The sequence below is a fragment of the Cydia splendana genome, chromosome Z (assembly GCF_910591565.1).
Source record: "Cydia splendana chromosome Z, ilCydSple1.2, whole genome shotgun sequence".
Taxonomy (NCBI): Eukaryota; Metazoa; Arthropoda; class Insecta; order Lepidoptera; family Tortricidae; genus Cydia; species Cydia splendana.
Genome location: NC_085987.1, coordinates 6,985,795 through 7,008,925, shown reverse-complemented (window position 1 = coordinate 7,008,925; position 23,131 = coordinate 6,985,795). Strand labels below are relative to the sequence as shown.

At 41.5% G+C, this 23,131-nt stretch overlaps 1 protein-coding gene across 1 annotated transcript in view; it reads right to left on the bottom strand.

Moving 5' to 3' along the window:
• LOC134804307 (probable E3 ubiquitin-protein ligase HERC2) overlaps positions 1 to 23,131 on the bottom strand; it is a 106,849-nt gene that overhangs the window by 78,147 nt on the left and 5,571 nt on the right. Inside the window, exons 4-16 of the mRNA XM_063777318.1 lie at positions 15,919 to 16,065; positions 14,259 to 14,522; positions 13,947 to 14,102; positions 13,622 to 13,750; positions 13,221 to 13,341; positions 12,667 to 12,835; positions 12,001 to 12,211; positions 11,427 to 11,575; positions 10,591 to 10,750; positions 9,878 to 9,975; positions 8,964 to 9,119; positions 8,196 to 8,301; positions 7,240 to 7,357 (exon numbers count right to left, since the gene is read on the bottom strand). Of these exons, the coding sequence (XP_063633388.1) occupies positions 7,240 to 7,357; positions 8,196 to 8,301; positions 8,964 to 9,119; positions 9,878 to 9,975; positions 10,591 to 10,750; positions 11,427 to 11,575; positions 12,001 to 12,211; positions 12,667 to 12,835; positions 13,221 to 13,341; positions 13,622 to 13,750; positions 13,947 to 14,102; positions 14,259 to 14,522; positions 15,919 to 16,065 (1,984 nt within the window). The remainder of the gene's footprint in view (positions 1 to 7,239; positions 7,358 to 8,195; positions 8,302 to 8,963; positions 9,120 to 9,877; positions 9,976 to 10,590; positions 10,751 to 11,426; positions 11,576 to 12,000; positions 12,212 to 12,666; positions 12,836 to 13,220; positions 13,342 to 13,621; positions 13,751 to 13,946; positions 14,103 to 14,258; positions 14,523 to 15,918; positions 16,066 to 23,131) is intronic.

Here is a 23,131-nt window from a genome sequence, read left to right as displayed (position 1 = left end):
TTTCGAGAGCCTTCGCACTGTGTCACGGTATTTCTCAACAGACTCTTTGAACTGCTACCACGTCGCGTCTGGCAGCTGCCGGTGATACGACTTGGTATGGATGTCTCCACCTCCCAGCCTAGTCTGTTTACTGTGACGGCGTGATAAGGAGAGCCTTCACGTAGCTGTGGTAAGCTTGCAATTTACTGGCGGTCCTAGTGAAGACAGCGTCAGACCGCCCTCCCTTACGAGTCAACCTTACCTTAAGAATGAGGCGTAGCTCCTGTCAGATAGGACGCTCCAACACCGAGCTGGCGGGATCAGGAGTGACGTCCGCTGTGATGTACCTACTGGCGTGACTGGCGCATGCATGCAACATGCCAAGGGCTAACGCTACGTAGCGAACGAGACGCAACTGTCACTGTCTCACTAATATGGAAGAACCGGGTATTCCCGGTTACGGTATTGTGTTTGTATAGAAAGCCAGTAACGGGAGCACTCCCTAGATCGTCCCCTTGTCTAGGCCGCCTGTACGCCCACAATGTAGAAATGGTCTTCATAGTGCATCAAAAAATAAGATCGACTGCCAGGTACCTCTAATATCCAGTGAAGTAGCGAGCTATCAGACATCTATTTCTATTGTCCATGTTAGCTTTCAGAACGATACTTGTTCATAAGCCTGTAACAAGTGCTGTATGTGAACCACTATCGGACACTATGCCTTCTTCCAACGCCATTAATAGCGAGACCAGCGCCTCCCAAACCACCAGCTTGGGACGCGAGAAATCTACTTGCCCTAATTTGAATAGCCCTACAACGTTAGGTACGTTAGAAGAAGTACGATAGAAGAGCTGCCGCCACAGACCAACCCCTATAGACCGAGCTTATAGGACGACTCGCGATCACCGCCCGTATGGCCGCCGCTCCGATCAGTTGCGCCCAAGGTTACGACCTGTTAGCAGTGTGCACGAGTCTAAGAAAATAAATCGTAAAGTATTGAATTCATTGGGAAATCATGGGATATTGCAGCGTAAAATGGTGTGGCAAGTCATCTAAGACATCTAGTTACGAAACAGATGGAATAACATCCCACAGGAAAGTCAAATTCATTATTTCATTGAATAATGTTTCTTGTCCGCGGGGTTCATTTTATACTGGTCGTAAGCAGAGGCGAAGTACGTCCGTCCCTTTTCGTCAACTTGAAAATGCAATGCGCTATCCCTTTCCCTTTCGACTAGTGATGTGACGATGATGGTTTTTCAGTTGCGGAAACTTCGAGCTTCGTCATACCGTATTGTACCATTTTAGACATAATATATAGGTAATATGTTGTGTAAGTTTTTTAGATTCCTCTAGGCCAGCGGAGCAGTTAGGCCGCATGTCACGAGATGGACCTGATTATGAACTTCAAAGAAGTGCGAGGGAACTCGGTGTTGGTTTGTGATAGACATATGTTGTATGGGTTTTTTAGAATCCTCTAGGTGAGCAGTTAGGTCTCATGAAACGAGATGGACCTGATGATGAACTCCAAAGAAGTGCGAGGGATCTCGGTGTTGGTTTGTGATAGACATTGTTGTATCGGTTTTTAGAATCCTCTAGGTGAGCAGTTAGGTCTCATGTCACGAGACGGACCTGATGATGAACTTCAAAGAAGTGCGAGGGAACTCGGTGTTGGTATGTAATAGACATATGTTGTATGGGTTTTTTAGAATCCTCTAGGTGAGCAGTTAGGTCTCATGTCACGAGATGGACCTGATGATGAACTTCAAAGAAGTGCGAGAGAACTCGGAGTTGATTTGTAATAGGCATATGTTATTGGTCCATTTGAATATGTTTTCAATACAACCTTCTATGACCTTAATAAACAATTTTTTCTCGTATCGAAAGAGATTGCGATTCTGAGTGGAAATAATATAAAAATTCTAAACTTTAAACAGAAATGCCCTAATATGTTAAGTAAACATTTCAGGTACATTGTTAAATTACTTAATGAAATATTAAATTAATCAATATAATTATTAAGTAAGTTTACTCTAAGTATACTAAATTGGTAACAATTTTACTACAATACATTTCGGTACCACTGGTAGCAGTACCCACTACCTGTAATGAACATGTCCCATCCCTACGCTAACACGTGTCAGCGCGCCGTGTTTGGAACGACCAATCGCAACGCCGCACCCCTCCCGCACCTCACAGTTTGGTGATTTGCGTCGGGAACAAAATGGCCAATATTAGGTTTCTAGAGGCGGTGTTCTGTGGCTGCCGCACATTTGCTGTTAGCATCAGACGGCAGGGTCAATGACCTTAGTCTACTACACTGTAGCCCGGGTAATTGCATAGTTAATTTTCACGCTATTATTTTGTGTCCGAAATTCGGCTCTAAACCAGATAACGTGTCTTACCGACTTGACTCTTAGAAGCTCCGGAATAATGTATAGACCCAGTAAGTAGGTAGTCTGGGTACGTCAGCTTGCGAGAATTACACAAATGTTAGGGGACTGCGCTTATTTATTTCAGCCACAGTCTCATCTAAGCCGGCCTAGCCTACGATTGCTTTCGATCCACGATGTACTTAATAACTAAATTGGCTGGAAAACTATCCACTTAGCGATATTTTGGCTTAAGTTAATTGGGATCATGACTCGCCGAGATTCTGCGGTTCGGATGCGATTTCGAATGAGAAATCTCTCAAACCAGTTTAACGTCAGATTCGAACCTGGGATTACAATTTAAATTCTCAATTTCCTGTAATGCATCATTATAACGAGTCACTGTGATTTCATGGGTTGCAATATGGCGTATATATTTATTCTTTCTCTGAGTTCTATGACAGTAGGTGTAGCCCTAACGCTAGCGTGCCCGCTGACTCGCCACCAGGAGATAATAAACAGGTCTCAATGAAGATATCCGACGTGGAACGGAACACATAATATAAAAATTTTACCTTCCAATAAAATTGGTATTATGTTTCCTTCCACGTCGGATATCTGAGTAATGCCTTCCTGGCAGGCTACTAGACTACTTTTATGCCGACGGTACTTCTCCTCAACAATGACATGGCGGCGGCGAGCAGCGTGAAACGAGCAATGGTTGGCGGGGAGGAAGCGGAACTACGTCACGGCGTGGGGCGGAGCGACTACATAGACGCTAGCGGCATTATCGGTCAACGATCGCGTTGCTCTCTCAATGAAGATATCCGACGTGGAAGGAAACATAATACCAATTTTATAGGAAGGTAATTTTTTTATATTATTTTTTATTTTAAATTTATAATGGAAATGTTTTGCATTCCAACAAAACATATATTATGTACTAAACAAACACATAACGTCTCTATAATGAAGAATGCGTATGAAGGTTCCCTTAAAAATGCTAAAAACATACCTTTCTGTCGTTGATTACCGTGTTTTTCTCTATGTCCCAGCTAGGATGACCGCTCGCGCTTGACCAAATCAAGTTGTCATCCTCTTCGTTTGACGTCTGTCAAGTCATAGCGTCTTCAACAGCAAGGCCCTTGCTGAGACGTTATGTGTTTGTTTAGTACATAATATATGTTTTGTTGGAATGCAAAACATTTCCATTATGTACATTGTCAAACACATAACGTCTCTATAATGAAGACGTGTCTGATATCTGCTGGTTGAAAGAAAACACCCATACGCTATGTGAATTCTCTATTAAATGAGATGTACATAATATAAAGATCTGCTACATATCTAGTAACAATTGAGATCAATAATCACTGTGATTTCCAATTGAGATCAGTTTCATTAAATAACATCATTGGTTATGATGTGTATTAGTAACATAAACAATATTTCTATTGAACAAAAAAGCAAAGTACCATTTGCATAATAAAATAATAGTTTTAACTTTTAACAAAATCAAGTGTTAATTTCAATCAATTTAAATTTAGGCACTGTTAAAGTTCTTATGGAGCATATCAGTGCTACAAGAATTTACTGGCTTCTGCACAGCACGATAGTAATGATTTTTAAAAGTTTGGAAGCACTTCCAATTTCCTCTATCCAATATTTCATCAATTGGTCTGTTGTCCAGCCAACTTTTTGAGGCGACTGCAGACCTTATGCTCCCAGGTGAAGCATCAATACCAGCCTCTTTGAATATAGTTCTTATCCATCCTGCAATATTTGTCTTAGAGGCTGGTTTAACATTTCCAGTTACTGTTATAAATAAATCATTAAGGTTTTGAACAGTGGAACGTCTAGGTTCTGATAAGTTTATAAGTAGTTTTATATGTCTAACAGGACAAATAGCCTCTTCAGGATGCGCAGTCAAGCACCATCCCGACTGTCTTCTGGTAGATGAATCCGTTTTGGAACCAAAAGCTGGCCATAAAATGACATTATCCTCTGATTCTATGAGGCTTTCTTCATATATTTGCAGTAAAGTCAAATCATGTATTCTTCTTCCTGAAGCTAACAATAATATTATTGCAGTTCTCCTAGCTGCATCAAATAAGGTATTTTTGGATGCTGTTGATAGGAGCCAGTCGTACAATAATCGTGTATCCCATATAGGGGGCTTCTGATTTATTGGTTTAGCGGAAGAAATAGATTTTAAAATCTGTTTAACTAGGAAACTCTTGGATAACATCTCTGAGTTAGCACAATAGGTAGCTATAGCTGACTTATGTAATAGAATAGTATTGTATGCCAGCTTGTGGGTCAGATGTAAGCTTGCCAGGAATCTTGCAACATCATCTCCAGTGGGAGATTTACTGTCTGTCATGTTTTCAGTACACCACTCTGCCCATCTTCTTATTGCTGGTGTATAAGTAGTTAAAGTAGATGATCTCCAACTCTTTTTTAGAAGTTCTTTTTCTTCAGTGTTCCATCTGGATATTTGTTTGCTCCACCCCCAATCATCCATGCCTGTAGCTCCAGGAGTTCTATTTGGGGAGGATGAAATCCTGTGGTCCTGTCTATCAGAACTCTCCGGAGGTTCGTTATCAACAGTGGTCTCTGTAATGCCCGTGCCTGAAGGTCCGGCATCCAATAGCATTGTGTCCACGCTGGTGCAATTAGTATGAATGTGCCCGTGGCTTTGTTTAGGTGGCGTAGCACTTGTGGCATTAGGTTGGGCGGAGGGAAAATCCATCCTAGTCGGTACTTCCACACGCGACTGAACGCATTGCAGAATTCGGCTGAACCATCTCTCGAGTCTAGTGTTACGTACCTTGGTACTACTCTTGATTCTTTGGTTGCGAATAAGTCGACTTCTGGCACTCCCCATTCTTTGAATATGGCCTCCGTTGCCTCTGGAAGTAAATGCCATTCTGGTAGAGGTTTTCCTCGGGATAGCCGGTCTGCTATGCTGTTGTACCTTCCCGGAAGGTAACAAGCCGACAGTGAAACCTTCAGCTGGTCGGTCAGTGTCAGCAGTTTGGATGTTAGGTTCAATAGCTGTAAGGACTTTGTGCCCCCCTCCTTTCTGATGTAAGCAACTAAGGTGCGGTTGTCCGTTTGTACCAGTATATGAGCACCGCCGAGGTGGCTCATTTGACACCTTATTGCAGCATATACAGCGTACATCTCCTTGAGATTTGAGTGCCATGACTTATTACTTCTGTCATTTCCGGGGATACTTTTGTATTGAATCTTCGTTGTTGGTATTGTGTTGGATACGTCAGGGGGGGTTTGGTCTTGAACGGAAGCCTTGATCCTGTTATGGTTTTCAAAATAAACTGGTTTGCTCCAATCTGATTCCATCTGTCCTGGTAAAATTGTAGACATCCCCCCTGAAAACTCGGATTGTCACTTCTTCTTGGCCGAGGCATTGTTAAAGTGAAAGGGCTTATTTTGCTTATAGCCCTGTTTCTTGTTCTTCTTATCACGCCTTTGATTATTGTAATTGTTTGGTGTGTCTGACTGAACCTTCTTAGAGCTTGAGCTGTCATACTCTTTTTGTTTTTCAGGTTGTTTGCTTGGCAGAGTCTTCTTCTCCTTTATGTAATTTGGCGTATTTAGCCATACTTGGGTACCTCCTAGTGACTGTATCAGAGGTGCCATTGCTTCCCGACTGAATAAGTATTCATTACTCGGTGGGAGATTCTTCAAACTTGATTTGAGGTTAGTGTTAGATACCTCATTTAGAATACGATTCCGGCGTACCTCAATACATTCAGTTCTCTTTCCAGTTATTATTTGTAATGTATTTTCATAATTTTTATATATATCTGAGCCAGACCCGAAAATAGATGCAACTTTCTCATACAAGGTATTTGAATTCAATTCGTTGGTAACTGACCAGTCAACAAGCTCTTGTAATCCTTTTTTCAGTATATTCCGGTTATTCAGCACAGCATTAGCTAGGCCTGCTAGTACGTTTTCAGTTGAGGCAAGATAATCCTTGCCCTTATTGAAGTGCATTAGCTCCTCATTGATTTTTAACTCGACAAACCCAGGTGTTGCTAACACCGTCTTTAGTGAGTCTTTGTATCGAACTGCCTGCCAGGCAGGCGAGTTGAATTTATGCAGCTTCTCTAAAGCCCTCAAATTGTTTATCTCGGCTGGTTTAAGCACGGAGCCCTCTTTAACGTTTGTGTCTATCTCGCCTAAGTCTAGGACTCTCTTACGAGGGGGCACTAGCAAGTCGTCCGTCTCTTTCTCTTCACATTGATTAGACGGTCCCTCGTCGCTGGCTGATTGTGAGTGTAAGAGTACATTCGTTAAGTAACTCACCTGATTTATAATTGTGTCGACTCTCGGATCGTAAGCCAGCTTCGGAACCTGCTCGCCGTGAGCTTTCCGAGGCCGCTTATTTGGAGGCGGCGTCTCATCCTCCGAGGACGAAGACGACTCCTCTGATGATTCAGAGCTTAACGAGGGCTCCTTCTCCTCTTGCGTTCTCATTTTTCACAATATTAACTAGTATTTCACTAATAATTGTGGTTTTCACGCGAAAAAACGTGACGCTTTTAGCGGGAAAAAATACGCTATGACTTGACAGACGTCAAACGAAGAGGATGACAACTTGATTTGGTCAAGCGCGAGCGGTCATCCTAGCTGGGACATAGAGAAAAACACGGTAATCAACGACAGAAAGGTATGTTTTTAGCATTTTTAAGGGAACCTTCATACGCATTCTTCATTATAGAGACGTTATGTGTTTGACAATGTACATAATGTAATTTTTGACGATCATGATGAGAAGATAAACATAATTTTGACGAATGTAGCAAATTTATAGTGTAATTTTCATCTTGAAATAAAGAAATCGAAATTGAAAACTAACCTGAAGCCTCAACAGATTGAGACACGAGACGGCGAGACATTCATCTTCGTGCATAATCTCTTTGCTCGCTGCGCCATTGCTATGCTCCACTACAAGTCTGAGCAGTTTCTCTAATAATCTGAAATTATTAATAATTATGAAATATTGTTGAATTAACAAAAATCTATAACAAAGGATGTCACTACCGTTGGTAGATTCAATTTGTGAACAAAGCGGTTTAATCCTTTTTGTATTGAATGCCTCTACACTTAAGAGAATATAACCAAACGGAGTGGTCATTAACACTTTCGCAACCGGGCAAAAAACGGCGCACTACCCCAGAAACCGGTCGTCTATATCTGCGTACAAAACAACCCGCTGGGCGGGTTGTCCGGCATCTGAGTAAAGTTTACGAGTGCCCGAGAGTCGGGTACGCGGTGTCGAATGTGTTAACAGGCGTTCCTCTCTGTCGAAAATAGGCGGCCAATGGTCAACCACATGTATGGACTAACGTTTATCTGACATGGCTATGTTTACGTTACGTATACATTTGATGTGCCCCTCCCCAGCAAAAAACGGCAGACTATTTTGTACCGAAAATTATAGACATGGCGTCTCCGTTGGTTATATCCTCTACATGTGAATTGGGGCTAGACTGGTTAGAGTGACATTACAACCCATAAATAAAACGAAGACGATATCGTACGCGTATTTTTAGCCACTACGCGCAATACACCACCGTTTTCTAAACACTGAAACTGCTGAGACCAGACCGCGTTGACGGCACACAAAAAATATGTGAGTTACAAAAATACTGACGATTTCTATACAAAGTCGCGTTACTCCAATAGTCAGTGTCATTTACTGAACTGAAATTCAGTCCAAAGATCTCTTAACAGAGTTTTATACTTTGAATACTTACGATTACATTTGGAGAGTTCTCTATATCGCTTGTTAATGTTATATATTTCACTTACTCGAATGTACTGTCGGAGAGGTCGATGACGAAAGGCAGAGAAGCAGGTAGATCGCGAGCCGTCTCCTCGCTCCACACAAACATCTTGATGAGTCCCACTGTGACGCCTGAAGACAATTGAAAACTGTAGTTTTACCAGTGGGGAAACACTCCTGCTTTCGGGCATTCTCGGCTCCGTTCGGCTCAGCATTGCTCCGAGCAATTATTAGGGTTGGCACAACTTGGCGTGCACGACCACGACCATAAGATAATGACTTGAATTTGAACAACCCTAAATAGTCGAAAGGGATAGTGCCATACATTAGAAAGGGACAGCATGATTCGAGTTCTCTGAATCGCTGTCAAACTTCGGTTTTGTAGGAAGTGTCCTTTCTGTACGGTAGTACTATTATTAATTCTGTGGTTTTATTGACTATTTGCCGAGTTCTGGGTAAGGCCTTGGTGTCCGGACTGCGTAGTGTCATGTATTATAAAAAAATCAGCCTTGAACTATTTACTATTTGACACTGGCCTAAGGCCTAAAAGACCGATCACACATTTACATTTTCTCTGTCTTTATTATTATTATTGGGGTGTTATGGGCCTTTGAGTGCTACGTCGACCAAACTGTGATCTATTGTGACGGCCCTAAGTTCATTAATAATGCGGGTTGCATCCAGAAAATTACAGATTCTTAAGGGCCGTAATGTTCTGTACCTCATAGGGCTCCAATCCAATACGTGTCGCCCTAAGTAGGTACTTCTTTTTGACATTATTTTTGCTGTCTTACCATTAGCTCTAAAAGGCGACGTCAAAACGTTAACTTTGACCGGTGTCGAAGAGAACAGATGTGCTCTCTCGTGTGTGCCCCACGAGTATAGCTGGCCGTCGGCGAGTAGCGCGACGCCACAGGATGCGCCTAGCGACACGTCGATCACTCGTTTGCCTGGAATAAACAGATTATGTTGTTTATAAAAGGCCTTTGCCCAGCTCTTCTTTCTTCTTCTTGGGCAGGGGCTTCTTCAGGGGGCAGCATAGGAGCCGTCATATTTTAGGCGCGAGGCGTGAATGTGTCGTTTATGCTTCCGATGTAGCCCACAAGATGGCAGAAGCTACTATGCACAAGGAAACGTATCGACGAGAACGGTAGATGGTAGCACTTGTTTTGGCAATGTACACATGTGCACATATGTTTCCGATTGAGGCCACAAGATGGCAGACCCTACAACGCGCACGGTCCCTATAATAAATTGGGATGAATGATCATTTGTTTAAGAAAGCAATAATACAAAAGTAATGCTACTTCATATTGATTGAAACAGAGTTGTAGGTACATTGCAATGCACATTAGGCCATAGGAGATTAACCATTGCCGGGCAGGACTTCTCTAAGTATTAATGTTTGCGTCTGTGAAAATATTGATGTCAAAATCATTGTTAGTTAGTGATTATAAAGACACGCTTGTTAACTAAGATAGGCAAAGTCGGGCTTAGTCACATCACATCACTGCGGAGTCAAATGACGCACTGAGTTCTTCTTGCCACGTGGACTAACTGACGTGGGTTGTACTCAGGGTATACTTATTGAAAATTCCTGGAGCCGCCACTTAGAAAAAATAAGTCGTCTCATATATCAGAATCCAGAAACTTTCAGTATGGCCCACGTATTTATAAATTAAAACATATAATTTCGTTCAAAAATTACCTTTGAGAGCTTCGATTGGTTTCGGGAAGTTGACATTCTCGGCGTTGCCGTGGCCGAGACGGTAGCCTTCTCCTTTGCCCCAAGTGTAAAGAACACCTCTGAAACATGATAACATCTGCTAAAATAATCTGAAATTACAAAAACTTCTTTTGACTGTGGAGTGTATTGCGTCTCACATTTTGCTTTCATGAGAGAGTGAGACGCACTGACATTGGAAAAATAAATTGGACAGGTGAAATACCACCCTTAGTAATAGGGTCCCGTTTTTATCCTTTGGTAAAATTATAATTTGTGGGAAATATGACTTACGTGAACGTAATCCGTCATTTAATTTATTTCCATGGAAATTTGTCATTAAAGATGACATTGCCACCTTTTGCCTTTTCAAATGCTATGCAGAGTTATCTTGGTCTGACTGTAGCGTTTAATACCGGTTGATTTATAATACGCTGTATACACTTTGCACATGCTTCTGTCGCTGCCGGTATGTTGACAGAAATGTTGCAAGAGACATGCCGGTAATGGCAAACATTTACCTCACAGAAAATTTCAGAAATTGAGTTGGGTAGGGAGGCGTTTACATTATGTCCCTATGACCTGTCCTGCCCACAATTCTGTGTCGATGTAAATAAGGGTCGGTTGCACCAAACCATCCGTCAAGTGTGGTTGGTGCAACTGGCTTTAAATGAGTTGGAATTTTCAGGATAACTAACTGTTCAGTGAGCACGGCGTAGTAGTTCTCGCCTGTGTACACGCGCACAATCTTGATGGTGGCGAGCGCGGCGATGGCGCGCGGCTGCCCGCCATCATTCTCACCGAACGTGTACACGGTACCCTCCACGGTGCAGCATAGCGTGTAGCTCTCTCCCCAACCTGCGAACGACCAACAAACGTGTACATTATAGGTACATGCTTAGTTTTCGGGATAGAATTAGATTTTAAGTTTTAAATCGGCTATGATCCGTGGGTAGTGTTGGTAGGAACTCGAGTCTTTTGAGTCTGATCTTGAAGAACTCAGCTCGTTTTTACGAGACTCGGCGCTTAAAAAACTTTTGAGTCTTTTAAGTCCCGAGTCGAATCTTTTTTAAGAGCAACTCAATAGGACTCGAGGCTCCGAATAACGACTCCGTGATCAATTTTATGATTTGTGTAACTAATCCACAAATTTTACATAAAGACAATACATTTCAAAATTGTTTGTAAAAAAAATTGAGAGTTCTCTTAAAGACCCGAGTCTCTACAAAAGACTCGGGTCTCTAACAAGTTGAAATGAACTCGAGTTTAGACTTAATTTTATGAGTCTGAAAAACTGAGTCGAGTCTTGAAGCAGAGGACTCAAAGGACTCGAGTCCTAACCAACAGTGAGTCATATCGTCTTAAAGTTGTTAACAAGCTAATCGATCGTCGATATTAAACGATATGCTCCATGCTGAGAAAGAGAAAAGTGACGCCCATTTGAGTGAAGTAGACATCGAGCCCGTGGTCTCATGTGTACTGCTCCCCGCTGTACCGCTGTACAGCTATGCACCGCTTTAGACGTGTCACTCACCGAAGGCGATGTCGACGATGCGCTCCATACTGTGCACGTGGAAGGTGACGGCCATGGGCGTGAGATAGGCCTCGAGCGTGCCGTGGCAGAGGCGACCGTGGTTCGCTCGCCCCCACGTGTAGAGGGCGCCACGGGACGTTATCACAGCACTGCGAATAATTGAACATACGACTAAGTTAAAACTAGTAACATATTTTTTTTCCCAATATTCGTGTTATGCGACCGGACGAATAGAAACTTGAGTAATCTATCTGCGCCTCAACCTACAGTATTTTACTTCAAATTACCGTCTAAACAAATGTTAATAATTAGGGTTCCGTACCCAAAGGGTAAAAACGGGACCCTATTACTAAGACTCCACTGTCCGTCTAGCTGTCTGTCTGTCACCAGGCTGTATCTCATGAACCGTGATAGCTAGACAGTTGAAATTTTCACAGATGATATATTTCTGTTGCCGCTATAACAACAAATACTAAAAAGTACGGAACTCTCGGTGGGCGAGTCCGGTTTTTTTTGACACCAACTCATTAGATAAGCGATCTTAGACTAAATTTTCCATACTACAAACACTGACCTGCTAGTAGGCCCCGCTACAGCCCGCACGACCTCGTGGTGTGCGAGGTGGTTGATCTGCGCGGGCACCTCCCGCGGCGCGGTGTCGCCGTGCCCGAGCCGGCCGTCGTCACCAGAGCCCCACGACCAGACGCCCCCGTCCGCTGACACGCAGAGGTAGTGCCGACCGGCCGGATGGCACGCCACTTGGACGATGATTTTGTTTTCGAATCCTGAAAAAGAATATGATTAAAATTTTAAAAATAAATGTTTTTTTTTTTATATCCAGCAGAGTCGACGACGTAACCACAGTCTATAAAATAATAGTCATTCGACGAAGCCATCTAGACAGGGCAATGGTGCGGGATGCGAGGGGTGGGTCACGCGCACCCAAGCTGCATTTTTATCGCCTGTCATTATGCCCGTCACTTTCGCACTTAAATACATACTTGTTAAAACGTGACAGGCATCTTCTCGTCTCATCGTCTTAGTTGAGTTGAAATGTTTGGTATGCTTGTGTTGGTGTGTAAAAGTCTGTGACAACCCTACTGTGTTTTTGTGCGGTGTCGGCATTTACGCAAACATCAAAGGCGTCAGTCGACTGTTACGTTTTACACTGTGACGTAATTTTTACATTGAAATGACCATCCACATATTTTTATTTGGCACAGTTGGTAGGATGACTCACCTTGTACTAAATGAGGCGCCATGGTATCGTAGTACATAATGTACACGTCGCCGTCGCACGTCAGCATTAGTGCTAGCTTCTCCGCGCACGCAATCTGTCTGAACCGTAAACCGCTAAAGCAGAGCGGGCCGTAGCCGACGGAGTACAGCTCTTGAGCTGACTCTGTGCACTGTATGCATGAAAAAAAATGGTTATTGGCAAGAAAAGAAGGCGAATGAATGTATTTTCTTTTTGCAACAGAATTGTTTTAGTAGGAGTCACACAGGAGAACGTTGTATGGTGATGTTAATTCATGTTTAGGGCGACCGAATAACAGTTATATCGTTATTAAAAGTAGCTTTACATGTGAAAGACATTAGAATATGAAATTGCTAATAAGACTATTTTTATTACGCAAATCCATTGTCAGCATGGCGACACAATTTGTAAACCGTGTAATTTATCTACTGATGGATACTTCTAAGCAATTTCATGTATGCATACGCCGATCTTACATGCTTATTAGGGCTATATTTGACTGAGAAATTAATAAAGTTCATACAATGAAAACGTACAGTAACGAATCCTTTGATTGGTGGCAGTAGCGGTTCACCGAGCCTGTTTAAGTGGCACATCAGAGCTATGCCAGCCTTCCGGACCCCCATCAGACCATCTCCGTTGGGTATATTGAGGTCCCTGTAATACAAGCAAATGTCAAATAAAAAATAGTGATTCAGTCGAGTCATTTATAGACAACAACTTATAAATTCAATAATAATTCTTTTGTACAGTCACCACACGGGATTGTACTTTAAGGATTTCTTTTGTGCAGTAAATGTTAAATAAATAAATAATAATAAATCTCTGACCAGGACTATTGTGGCCAATAAGCCTACGTACTACGTACGACGTAGTAGTGATAACTAGATCGATACCAACGCCGCGCCGTACTCGTCGACGTCAGGTTATAACTTACCTCAGGTACGTTACAGTAGGGTTGGCTTCGGTGTTCGGCTCGGTTATAACCATAGGGTTCGGAGCAGCAACTTTCGCCATGCGCCGTAGGAAGGGCCCGAGGGGAGCCGTGCATTCTTCTGGTGTGGTGCTGAAATGATACATAGTGTTTTATTTCAAGTAATTTTTGCATCTACACAATTTTCAGATTAAGATAAAATATTATCATGTAAGCAAGCAGTCGAATTCCAAACTAGAAAACAAAAACTATAAAAAACCGCCTCGCGCACAGTTAAACCCAAACGCAAAGACGTGCGCCAGTCGCACACCCCGCTACACTGACGTACCTGTTGTCCGGCTGACGCTTCTGCTGCGGCGGCAGTGTGACCAGCACGTCGGCGGCCTTCAGCAGCGCCGGGAGTTCGGCGCGCCGCGCGCACAGCTCCACCCACACGCAGAGAGACGTGCGCCAGTCGCCGAGCGGTGCGTTGCAGCCCACCTCGCTAAAAACACATACAAATTAGGTGTAAGCAAAGGGTTCTCGGTGACTTTCAACGTAAAACACTGTGTTGATGCTCAGCCATCTTAGACCTTACTATACATACATCCGAGAGACGTCCTATCGAAACAATGTTTGGAATTTTAGCATAAACACTCACTTGGTAACCACCTGGTGTAGAAACTCGGCGGCGCTGCCAACCACCTCGGCCCATATTTTCTGCGAGCGCGGCACCTGCTGCGCGGAGTCCGCGCCTGCTCCCGCGAACAGGGCTGCATCGGGCAGCGCCCGAACCGCTTCGAGCGCGTCACGCAACAGCGCCGAACACACATCGGCGTCCTCGCCGCAACGCCACGCGCGACGGACTAAGGAGAGAGCGAGACGGAGCGCGGCCCGCGCGCCGACTCGTGCAAGCCCTAGCGCGCTGTGAGTTGATAAAAGTGTCAAATAAATAGTTTCTTGGTAGCAAAGTACAATTCGCATTGCATCTCGAAGATAGGGGCCCAGTTGCATAACGATTCACAACCAATTTCTAATGACAGGAATGGAAAGGGAGTATACGTAATATAAGTTATAAATATGGAAAACCGGTAAAAGCTTATCGTCGGTTGTATTCTTGACAAAGGTATTTTTTATTTTATTTCGTCAGCCGGACGAAATGTAGATGGCGCTCTCGACGTTGGTATATTTTGTGGGGAATTCGACAGTCAAATTGGCATTAATTAATGCCCGCTCCATTGTTATGCAACAGGCCCCAGGTCAAGTATGATAGGTTCTCACACGTCGTTTGTGATGACTGAATTGATGATGACGGGTCCAAATGCAGCCAGGTTTTTCCTGTTCGATGACTGGCAGAAATTTTACAAAGATATTTCTATCAAATATGATTTAATCTATTTGGTCGAGACAAATCTCACGACATCTCACCATTAGTTAATGGACGCCCCCTAAGTCCCGACAGATCTGGATTACAAATCTTATTATTTCCAACACAAAAATACCGACTTCACAATACCATTTGAATTCATTCATTCATTCGTCCTTCATTACAGATTTCCGTTGAAAATTAATTACGGTCTTCATTATCAGTTCCATTTTACGTTAACACTGATGAACATTATATTCAGTACAAATAACAGCCGACATCCTTCTTCGTCTAGATGCTTGCATGAGGACTGCATAGATATAATGCCAAGACATAGCTTAGGGTTGTATTCCACCTGTCCAACTTCTTTGTCCAATGTCATTGCGTCTCACTCTCTCATTAAGCAAAATGTGAGACAAAATACACATTGGACCAATATATTGGACACATGGAATACCACCCTTACTGAAGGATTCCGCAGGCGATACGTAGACACCGTCCTAATATTTTAATACTTACTTGCGTTTGTTTTTTCATACAATTAGTACAAATATATGCATTACTTAGTCAACTCTACCTCCTTAATTAAGGCCCTTCCTGATTCGGCATCAAGGAATCAATACGACAACAGTATTAATAATTGGCGCAGATGCAGGGGGTACGCCAAAACATATTTCGCACCGAAAAGTCAGAAAAAGAGCCTATTTATGATCTGAGCAGTTGGTATTTTTTCGAAGTTATTTCAGTTAATAAACTAACTAACCGCTTGCTTTTTTTCTTAAAGTTGTCCTACATACATTTTTCCTTTTGAAGCCAAATATTTCACAGAATGGTACTTTTAACAATACCGTCGATGGTGTAAAAAATACATTCCATTGGAAAGTCAACCTTACTCACGTGCATTTAAGATTGAAATTCGCATAGCAGCTGAACTAGCTACTTCAAAAAGAAATACCTCTCAGAATCGGCGTCTTGCTCTTCGCGATCGTCATGGGTATCAAGGTCATACGTTTTATTCACCAGGCCAACTGCCCGGTCGTCGGCAGCGGCCGTCTTTTTGTCTAACTTGATACCGTTCGTTCTTCCACTGAAATAGTACTCTCTGAAAACATGGAACTCTTAATGATACAGTGTTTGCGTCCAACGGCGCGTTCGGCGGGGCGCGAAGCGCAGCGTCGAGATTCTAATAGATTTGATCAGCTGTACTGAGGCCCCTCGTTTGCATTGGTTGCTGGATGGATGCTGCGCCGCACGCCCCGCTGGTCGCCCCGTTAGACACGGTACCGGCTTTCTCTACGAAACAGGAGCGTAAGGCTGTTTTAATATATGAGACGATATGACCGATGTCATATACCGTTGTGTGCGTTTAACATATGTGACAGCTGACATATCATTTCATATGTTACTACTGGCGAGTGCACGCGCGTATCTACGCAGAGCCGGCACCGTGCTGCGACTAGTTCGTATTGGTCTTCATAATACACAGCTAAAGGTAATTCTTGTTAACAACCCCTCAACACACAGTGGTCTGTACCAAGTGAAAACAGACAGACACACAAAACTTTAAACAGTAGTGTCATGATATGTCTTACGTGGTTAAGCTTTAGCTAAAGCAGGACTAGAAGCAGAAACGTATGTCGTTGTGTTCGCAGTCGTATCTTGAATTTCTTCCAAATGAACCAATAAAAAGTTAATTTAGCACATGAAAATCTCAATTGATTGTAGTTATTTTTGATTTACACATAATTCTTACTTATTTCATCGCGATATTATAGGAATTTATTACACCTATCATCATAACATGACAAAGTAATGATACCGAATAAATCGGGAATCGAACCCAATATCGCTTGATTTTACCCAATGAAGAATTTACCCGATAGTACTTGTCAACTAAATCGGGAAAACCACTTTTACTTACCTTATAAGCCGGGAATTAAACGTAATCTTACATGGTAATCACTCGGAAATAAAATTTCGATATACTATTTAAACAAGCTGGGAATCGAACCCAAACTAGCTTGCCAACAAAGTCGAAATTTTAACCTAATGACGCAGAAAATATGCCAGGATTCGAACCTGACTAATCGTACTAGGCAAACAAGGGATGAGTTAATATCATTTCTCTAATCAATCGAAATTGAAATCCCTAATGCAGGAATAAAAGTAGTCGGGATTCGAACGCGACAAATCGACAGTACTTGCTAAGCAAGCTAGGAATATATAATATATAACAATCTAGCTTGCTAAATAAATTAGGAATCGAATTGTAACACTAGCCAGGATTCGAACCCGACAAATCGACAGTGCTTGCCAAATAAGACAGTCTTCGATACCAATATAGCTTGCCCAATAAGCCAAACACGATATAACAGAATACTAGCCGGGATTCGAACCCGACAAATCGATAGTATTTGCCGAAATAAACTAGGAATAGATCCTACTAATCTAGCTTGCCAAGTTAGCCAGGAAGCAATCCGTATATAATTTAGAAAACTAGACGGGATTCGAACCCGACAAATCGATAGCACTTGATAAACAAGCTAGCAATCGATACCAATCTAGCTAGTCAAGTAGCCCAGGTAGCAGTACCGATATAACTGAGAAAACTAGCCGGGATTCAAACCCGACAAATCGATAGTACTTGTCAAATAAACTAGAATTGATACCAATCTAGCTTGCCAAATAAATTAGGAATCGAATAGGATATAACTTGTAACACTAGCCAGGATTGAACCTGACAAATCGATATTGCTTGCCAAATAAGCCAGTCTTCGATACCAATCTAGCTTACCCAATAAGCCGGGAACCAAACACGATATAACTGAGAAAACTAGCCGGGATTCGAACCCGACAAATAGATAGTACTTGCCAAGTAAACTAGGAATAGATACTAATCTAGCTTGCCAAGTTAGCCAGGAAGCAATCACTACATAATTTAGAAAACTAGACGGGATTCGAACCCGTCAACTCGATCGATAGCACTTGCCAAACAAGCTAGCAATCGATACCAATCTAGCTAGTCAAGTAGCCCAGGTAGCAGTACCGATATAACTTGGAAAACTAGCCGGGATTCGAACCCGACAAATCGATAGTACTTGACAAAAATAAACTAGGAGCCAATACCAATAGCTTGCCAAGTTAGCCAGGTAGTAAACACGATATAACTGAGAAAACTAGCCGGGATTCGAATCCGACAAATCGATAGTATTTGCCAAATAAACTAGGAATAGATCCTACTAATCTAGCTTGCCAAGTTAGCCAGGAAGCAATCACTATATAATTTAGAAAACTAGACGGGATTCGAACCCGTTAACTCGATCGATAGCACATGCCAAACAAGCTAGCAATCGATACCAATCTAGCTAGTCAAGTAGCCCAGGTAGCAGTACCGATATAACTGAGAAAACTAGCCGGGATTCGAACCCGACAAATCGATAGTATTTGTCAAATAAACTAGAATTGATACCAATCTAGCTTACCAAATAAATTAGGAATCGAATAGGATATAACTTGTAACACTAACCAGGATTTGAACCTGACAAATCGATATTGCTTGTCAAATAAGCCAGTCTTCGATACCAATCTAGCATACCCAATAACCCGGGAACCAAACACGATATAACTGAGAAAACTAGCCGGGATCCGAACCCGACAAATAGATAGTACTTGCCAAATAAACTAGGAAGAGATACTAATCTAGCTTGCCAAGTTAGCCAGGAAGCAATCACTACATAATTTAGAAAACTAGACGGGATTCGAACCCGTTAACTCGATCGATAGCACTTGCCAAACAAGCTAGCAATCGATACCAATCTAGCTAGTCAAGTAGCCCAGGTAGCAGTACCGATATAACTTGGAAAACTATCCGGGATTCGAACCCGACAAATCGATAGTACTTGTCAAATAAACTAGGAGCCGATACCGACAGCTTGCCAAGTTAGCCTGGAAGTAAACGCGATATAACTGAGAAAACTAGCCGGGATTCGAACCCAACAAATCGATAGTACTTGTCAAATAAACCAGGAGCCGATACCAATAGCTTGTCATGTTAGCCAGGTAGTAAATACGATATAACTGAGAAAACTAGCCGGGATTCGAACCCAACAAATCGATAGTACTTGTCAAATAAACTAGGAGCCAATACCAATAGCTTGCCAAGTTAGCCTGGAAGTAAACACGATATAACTGAGAAAATTAGCCGGGATTCGAACCCGACAAATCGATAGTACTTGTCAAATAAACTAGGAGCCAATACCAATAGCTTGCCAAGTTAGCCTGGAAGTAAACACGATATAACTGAGAAAACTAGCCGGGATTCGAACCCAACAAAGCGATAGAACGTGCCAAATAATCTAGGAATAAAAAATAATCGAGTCCAATCTTGCTGGCCAAGTAAACCAGCAATCGAACACTATATTAAATAACCGAGAAAATTTGACAGGAGTCGAACCCGACTAATCGATAGTACTTGCCAAATAAGCTAGTAATCAATACCAATTTAGTTAGTTAAAGTAGACTCTAAGCTCAAAAAGTTTCGTACATAGACATCGTTTATCTATCTCCAACGCACGTATATAAATATATATATCGTTGTCTCGCTCGCACAGTTGATCGCCAGCAATCGGCAGAACAGCAATATGATTAACCAACCCTTTTGTTACTTATAAAACAAACGCCACTTGCCAAATTAGCTGGGATTCGAACCCAAACTTACTAGCCAGAGCCGGTCATAAGATAAATAATCCTACAATTGCTATATATAAAGTGAGAACCAGTAAACAGTACAGTAAATGTCTAAGTTAGTGGATTTTTCAGCCTTATTGCTCCAATCACTATGAAACAGGGACTTTTGATAGACAGACAGTAGTTGACTCAGGTGAGGTATCATTGCAGTGACTTGACTTAGATTAAAACGCCATAGCCATATTAATTAGAGACGTAGTAATTGATTCTTGATACAACTAAATATGTCGACCAGAAAGTCTCATCAGATACCACCAAAAATTAAGCTAAAATCTAAATCACTAAGTAGAAGGAATGCCAATAGTATACAAAATATGTTGTACGATTGAAGAACTATTCACAAAAGTATCACAATATAAACTGTTACTATAGTTTGTCAGAGGACTGTCTCGTTTCAAACATAGACAGAGAGAATCATACTATTTTTGTCTTACACTAATACAAGCACCCAACAGTTGAGGATGAGTATAGTTTTTTGTTCTTATTTAAGTACTGACAAATTTGGTTTGACCAATATCAAAAAACGTGACAAGTTGCTAATACAAATTTGTATCAGTAAGTAAGTACATTTATAGAAAGTTGTCATGTCAGCGACGTCTCTCTCTTAAGACTCCGTATACTTGTACGATTTTAAAACGATAATACCTAATTATTTTTTTAATACCTAATAATCAAAAAATACTTAAGCTTCAAGATCATCAACGCGAAAAAGGTTTGTTATTGTTAAAGTTGAAAAACCTACAATCTAATTTTGATAGGTACATATGTATTTACATGTACGAAATGTCCGCATAAAATATTTTTTTATGATTTTAACTACAAAACTATGTAGTGGCCTACAAACTACATCTATGATCTAGATTTCATTTATATACTTACCTACATCATATAGTTTGAGAAAAATGACTGTGACATTAGACGGATAGACAGATGGACGGAATAACGGATAGACAGACGGACGGAATAACGAATAGACAGACGGACTTTATAAAACTATAAGGGTAGGTACCTACCGTTTGTGCTATTTTGTCTACGGAACACTAAATATGGAAAAATGTATTGCATTTATTCCTTAGTGAATAAACTTTCCAACCATCGTACCACTATAATATGTTCATACTAAATGTCATACTCCTAAAACCCTGAACCATTTGACCGTCATTAGCTACATAAAAAAAAAACATCACGCACACGCCAACTTATTAGTAAAAGCTAGCAAATATAAATCTTACTTACAAGGGTGACGGTTAACATAACATCTAAACATAAAGCTTCACATGTTACCAGTAGCAATCAACACGCAAGTAGACGTGCCTCGCGCGCGTCGCCTCGGCCGACTGTGCCTACACTGGCCGTTTTGTGCGCGAGGAAATTGCCTCGCGCGTATGCTCGCTGTGAGGACCCGGCTAAATAGCAAATTAGTGTACGTATTTAGCACTAGAACACTACTGGGAAAAAAGGATAATGGTTTTCGATATACTATCGTAAATGTTCTATATTTCTTTCGTACCCGTTCTGAAGCCTAAAGCCTTGACAGATTTTAACACGTGTGTTGCAAAGTCGTTAGATTCTGAATTATTCTTCAATATTTTTAACTTTATTTATTTTATAATTCATTTAGGTTCACCATTAAGTATATCTGATATTATCCAAATCAAGTGCGTAAGAATTCTAATAACTGACATCAATTTGTGTCATCGTCAGTGACAAAAATAATTAAGCTAGCTTTTCCCGCGCCATCTCCTGACTCAAACTAGGTATCTCCTTAACAAAAAATATCTAAATTTATTCAGCGGTTTAAACTTGAAGAGGTAACAGACAGACGGACATAGTTGAGATTCACAATGAGAAACCCACATAAATCAAATATGGTATAAATCATATAAAAAACCGGCCAAGTGCGAGTCGGACTACTGCACGAAGGGTTCCGTACCATTACGCAAACAACGGCAAAATAATCACGTTTGTTGTATGGGAGCCCCAGTTAAATTTATTTTATCCTTTTTTTAGTACCTATTTGTTGTCACATCATCTTTCAACTGTCTAGCTATCATCATGAGATACAGCCTGGCAACAGACAGACGGACAGTGGAGTCTTAGTAATAGGGTCCCGTTTTTACCCTTTGGGTACGGAACCCTAATTAGCAAATCTTACTTGATTGTAAACCATGTCAATAGTGATAGATAAATTATGTGTTAGAATAGTCTAAATTATATGTTTAATTTGCACACAACTAAACTACCCCGTTCTTTCTCCGAAAAAAATCTTTAAAAGAAATTTTAAATATGTATATATAGATGATTGTTTTAACTTTTATGTACACAGGAATGCGTTCAAGAGATACCACTGGTATTTAACTATATCTTTGTTTAAAAAATTGCTCAATCTTTTTAGTGTAGTAACTAGTTTGCATATTACATGCATGTGTATGATTTGTTAATTAATATTGAAACAATATAATGTACACAGTATATTGTATAGTAATAATGAATGGGTTCTTTGACATGTCTTTGAACCTCACTCCATGTTCCTAAGTATTTCTGTTTATATGTAAAATGTACCTACATTAATGACTTAAATATCATGTTGTATGTTCGTGTTCATAATGTGTGTTTGCTGTTCATAATCAGCCAAAAAAGCCTTTTATTTGTTATTTTCTTAAAAATTCGCATAGCCGTTTGTACCGTCTTAGAGTCTCTGGCACTACGCAAAACTCGTTACTTTGATTGGCAGCCACCGACCAAGGCAAAGGTTCTGCGGTCGTAGAGTCACTAACACTGCACTAACACTGACGCAACCTGCACTGTGAGTCGTTGACACCGTTAGGACACCGTAGTGTTGTGCCACTCTTGCGAATAACACAACACTAGGTTACCCCCACAGCGCAGTGCGCAGCTTAGAGTCAATAGCACTGCACTGTACGCAACCCGCAGCTGTAAGTTGTTGACACCGTGAGGATACATAGCGTTGCATTTATCACGGGAAAAATACAACGCCAGGTTACTCCCACAGCGCGGTGCGTAGTCACCCGCGGCACTGGCACATCGCAAAACCCAGTACTTTGATTGACAGACACCGACCAAAGCACAGGGTGCGTTAAAGTCCTTCGCACTGCACAACATTGGACGCAACTGCACTGTGAGTTGTTGACACCGTTAGGATACTATAATGTTGTGCCATTAAATATAACACAACATTAAGTTACTCCCACAGTCCAGTGCGTGATCTTAGAGTCTCTAGCACTGCACTTCTTAAAACTAGCACACTGGGCACCTGTACTGTGAGTTGTTGACACCGTTAGGACACCGTAGTGTTGTGCTATTCTTAAGAATATCACAACACTAAGTTACCCCCACAGCACAGCGCGTCATCTTAGAGTCCATAGCACTGCACTTCTTAAAACTAGGATTTTGCATTATAA